The sequence below is a fragment of the Montipora capricornis genome, chromosome 3 (genome assembly GCF_036669925.1).
Source record: "Montipora capricornis isolate CH-2021 chromosome 3, ASM3666992v2, whole genome shotgun sequence".
In the NCBI taxonomy this organism is placed as follows: Eukaryota; Metazoa; Cnidaria; class Anthozoa; order Scleractinia; family Acroporidae; genus Montipora; species Montipora capricornis.
The window spans coordinates 71,903,607-71,908,606 of record NC_090885.1 but is presented as its reverse complement, the minus strand read 5'-3'; the positions used below and the strand labels follow the sequence as shown (position 1 = coordinate 71,908,606).

At 42.1% G+C, this 5,000-nt stretch overlaps 1 protein-coding gene across 1 annotated transcript in view; it reads right to left on the bottom strand.

The window, feature by feature from the left end:
* LOC138043955 (adenosine receptor A2a-like) overlaps positions 1-2,633 on the bottom strand; it is a 2,679-nt gene extending 46 nt beyond the window's left edge. The window contains exon 1 of the mRNA XM_068890491.1: positions 1-2,633. This exon is cut by the window's left edge and continues 46 nt beyond it. Within this exon, the coding sequence (XP_068746592.1) occupies positions 1,425-2,429 (1,005 nt within the window). The 5' untranslated portion in view covers positions 2,430-2,633 and the 3' untranslated portion in view covers positions 1-1,424.
* Between the last annotated feature and the right edge of the window lie 2,367 nt (positions 2,634-5,000).

The window sequence follows — 5,000 nt, the reverse complement described above, 5'->3', positions numbered from 1 at the left end:
AGTTCACATAAATAAAATGAAGATTGAGAATCTATTTTACATAAACATACTCGGAAAATATCCTGATTTCTTTCTTCAGCGGTCCGTTACCCAACCCTTGAATTTGATTGGCTAAGGCCTTGAGTTGCAGCGCTCCGGGTTTGCCAGTACAGACCGCACCTGTATTTACTGAAACGACCCTAACCCTAATCCCAATCTTATTTTAAAGTGTATCAGATTAGGGAAAGATCGTCGAATAAAGAAAAGTTCCCACTTCCAGCCTACGAACGAAAGTGGTTCGCCTTCGTCAATTCGCTTTGACGAAGGGATAACTCTCGAGACGTCAGGCCAAAAATCTTTCTTACCGGGGTCGATTTACTTTCTTCCACTCGTTTGATAAAATCAAAGTTTCGTTTTTCTCTCCCCACCGACACAACAGGTTCTTTAACCCAGGAGTGATCAGTACGTAAATTCTCCTCACAATTTCAATGAAAGGTCAGTCAATTGTTGAGAAAGGAGATTATTACCAGCTTACACGAGGTGTGATCTTGATATAACACCGAATTCTCATAACTACCCAGCAAAGAACTCTATGGTATTAGATATAGTTAGGAGAATGAACGTTTCGATCTTGGGAATTAGCTCTAAATTAGCTCTATTTACCCTTTTTCTGAACGGCGTTACCCGAAACCTGCAGTTCTCTTAGCCGAACGGAATAGATAAATTTTTCCATGTCTTTTATTAAAACATAACCAATATTTATTTCCAGCCATTACAAATGCTTCAAATCTCTCTTTTCCAAAAAAGCCACACATGACATCTGGGGTGCCTGTGTCTCCAAAAAAGGTCGGGTCCATTTGGGTTTTTCTCCTTCAAACCGCAGCATATTCATTTCTACTTCCCAAGATGTCACTGTCGCGTATGCAAGAATTCTCGATCTTGACCAATATTGTTCGTAGCATGAAACGCGTGGTGTATCCAACTCTCTATAAATCTATTGGGCACCAAAATTTCGCCAGTTTCAATAGTTCCATTTAGTGTCCAAACTCAAACTTGACAGTTTTTCCACTCTATGTAGGTCAAGTATAGACAACAAGTGGAGACAGCAAGTTTTGAGTCTTCGTATGATGTGAGAGTTGTTTGCGTTAAAGAGTACAATGTAGTGTTACCTCTACCCTTGCTAGCAACGTCTTCGATCTTTCCTTCACCAGTCGAGAAAGAGGGAAAGATTGAACGTGACTCTAATCACAGAGGGTGTGGCTTCTTACATAATTATCTTTCTCTTGATTCACGACAATGTATTGTCGAGTACAATTTACACACAAAAAAGTAACGAGTGGCAAAGTGCGAGGATGATCAACGCACCTTTTTTTAACCAGAGCAGCGCAGTGGTGTCTTCTTAGCTTGATTTATTGCTAGTATGGTCTGTCCGTGGGTCAGTGGGTTTACACAGGGGTGACACATGTCGTTCTAGGTTGAGGTATCTCTGATCTTGGCGCTCGATAGTGGTAGCGAATACAAACAAGAAATGCTCTCCGATACTTCGACAATCTCCATGCGTACAGAAAAGGATTCACCGCCGAGTTCAGAAAGCGTAATCGAAACGAAATGATTTCCAACTTTCTGAACACAAGTGAACGAGAACAGACATCACAGAAGTGCCTCAAATGAAGCACAACGAACTCTGGAAGAACAGTCAAGTAAAACAGTGCCAACACTATAAAAATCGTAACAACCATTGTTCTTTCCTGATCGAGAACTTTCTTTCCTCTCGCATTTGAAGGGATGCCAGCGTCTTTCAATTCCTGCGCTTTCTCCCTCAAAGCCCGGAAGACTTTGACATACAACACCGTAAGCAACAGGACCGGAAGTGAAGCGTATGCTTGAGCATAAACTATATCGAATATTCTCTCTGGGATGTCTATAAGCGGGAGAAAACAGAGCGTTGAAGAAATTCCCCACAACGTAGCAATAAAAATCTTGACCCTTTTTTTCGTAACAGTAGACTCATATTTACATGTGAAGGGATACATGACAGCAACATATCGATCGTACGACAAAGCGATAATCGTTCCACTACTTACAAACAACGACAAACCTAGAACAAGGCGGATGATTGGGTCGAGTTCAGCAGGGATTGGTAAGTTCTCTGAGCGTTGATAATCTTCAACTGCAACGAGGTTACCGGCCACCAAACCAAGCAGAAGATCCGACACGCACAAGTTAACAATCAGCAAAGAAGGCGGCGTTTCTAGAAGGTTGACAGTGTCTCGGAAAATGGTCAGCAGTAAGGTTGAATTTCCCAGTGTTGTTACTGCAGATAGCGTAAAACCAACGATGGCAAGAATTAGAAAGAAAGTAGGGTCGTTTATCATAAAGGAATGATCATTTGGTTTGTCCGTGCTGTTATTCGGCGAAGATTGTGTCGACCTTTCCAGCTCAAATTCCATGGTTGTTCCGTGAGTGGTCAAGTAGTGTGTCTGCAATATCGTTTTTGTTGTTTCAGTGAGGTTATATTGCGTGCCTGATTAGGTGTGATTATGGAAGAAGGCGGTGTTATCGTTCGAAAAGGTCGATCTTAACTGAGAGGAAACCACAATGACGATGTCGTGTTGTGTGTGTGTATGTGGCCAATATACACAAGAAAACACACATTGTTTCCTTGACATGAGGTCAGCCTTCCAAGTGTAACGCGTCGCAGTGAAAATCTGGAAAGGTTCAATGGTGGAACGTCGGATCGACTGAAGATCACCTCAAATCCTAGAACACGGAGCGGCAAACAAATCGCATATCCAAAAGGAGAAGATCGACGAATAAAGAAGTTTCGATGGAAACTGCCGTATGGCAGGGAAAATAATCAATTAAACAAGGTAAGAAGGGGTAAAGACTACTGTAGATCAGTCGGTTCGATTGGTTGATACATACAACCTGGAAAGGAACTTTGTTTAAATGTCTAATCTACTAGCGCTGGAGCACTAATTGGGGACACGATAAATTGAAATTAACAAATTAACGCAAATCAAATTTTAGTTTTTGAGGAGAGGGGAAAACCGGAGTAACCGGAAAAAATCCTCTCGGTGCAGAGTAGAGAACCAACAAATTCAACCCACATATTGACTGCGAGCAGTCTCTATTTTTTCTCGCATACGTTGAACTTTAATGGCTGAAACTGCGGGTCGCTCATACCGCGGGCGTTAGTTTAGAGTCTACTTTCATTCTAAACCAACGCCCGTGGTATTAGTGACCCGCAGTTTCAGCCATTAAAGTTCAACGTACGCGTTCGTTTCAACGATTCTAGAGCAAAATAGAGACTGCTCGCAGCATCTGATGCACGATTTAGGGGAAAATCCAGGGCGCTTACTTTTTGTGAGGTATCACAAATCAAAAAATCACTCCGCTGACCGAACTCACTCAGTCATCCATCATCACATTCCTCAGACCCCAAGGAGTTCATGTGGATGCCTTTACCAGTTGTTAAGTTATCGAGTGACCGCATTTCGTTAAAGTTGAATTGTTTCTTGTGAATAGTTATTATAAAACGTTAAGTTATGTCATCAAATAGAGGAGGTCGCAAACGCGTTCTTGCTGAAAGTTTCGTTGACGAACTTCGCGCAGAGGCGAAGAAGTCGTTGAATGAAGAGAAAGTTGTGTTGGATGCTTTGAAGGCGTTGGTTGGTGCGCAGATTAGCCAGGAGGCAGTAAAGAATCTCCCGAGAAGGGGCATTGTCCATGCATTTGTATGCAAATTACGAACCGAGTGTTTTGTCTTTCGTTGCGTTGTGCTTGACTGAGCTTTCTCTTTTTGCCCCTGTCCATTCGCTTTAAAAGCATTAATAGATTGACTGGCCTTTCTGAAGATAAGGTAATGTTTTTAGTATCCTGTTTTTTAGTGCATTTATATGTTATATTCATGTATTGAAAGGCAAATGAATTCATTCATATGTTATGCAGCCGGATGAAATATTTCAAAATGTCGGACAACTTGTATTAAAATCCTAATTTGTCGCCCGAAAATATCTTTTGTGTCATATCACTGAAACTGGGTTATTTTAATTCGATGAAAGGATGAAGAATCCAGTTCGTCCACTTTAATATATAAACGCGCAATCGCCTGTGGCGTATGTGTCCTCACGTTGGCTCTTTGTCTGCGATAGATGTCACGTCACGCTCTCGGTAGTCGTTTTGTCACAGTTCAGGCCATTACGTTAGTTCTTCAGTGGAAATATAGCCTGCGTGGAAATACTACTTTCTTCCAGGTAACAGAATGTATAATTATCAGTAGATGAAGATATGGAAGCAAAAAAGCGGAAAACAAGCGAACAAATGTTTTTTTTTTGCTTTGTTCGCACACAAGGGCGCTCGTACCGTGCAGAAATATTTTTCTCTCCATCGTAGCCTACACATCGCCAAAATTAGCACAACTTATCTTTTAAGCTGGTAAAATGAAAATTCGTTTGCGACCGAATACTGTTAGGTGGACTGAAAGAAAACCGGAAAAAATTATCCCACGTTTTTTCTTACATCTTAGTTTATTTGTTGTGTCTATATGTCCGGTTGCGGGACAGGATTTTGGAAATACATGAAGAGCTAAACAATCGTTGGCCAGACTACAGACTACCACTCCACCTAAATGCAACGTTAAAGTAGTTGTCACCGCGGTCCCGCTAGCCTGAAATGTCAGTCGTCTCCCGCCCTCAGCCTTCCCCGGGCGAGGGCGGTCTCTCGCCCGGGGAAGGCTGAGGGCGGGAGACGACTGACATTTCAGGCTACGGTCCCGCAGTTCTAGACAGAATTCATGCATTCAACAACTGCCTCATGGTCTGTGGTCTTGAAATCGCCTTGTGTCACGCTCTGATCGTTATGAAGTGTTTGGGCCTGCCTAGCACTCCCAAGCTTAGGCCTAAGCACTCTTTTAGAATTTTAGTTTTCATTTTAGGGTTCGGTTAACTACACTTTTTGCGAGATCGTCTGAAGAACATAGCACTTGTTTACTGTTTAAGCCTAAGAGCTTTTTTCTCACC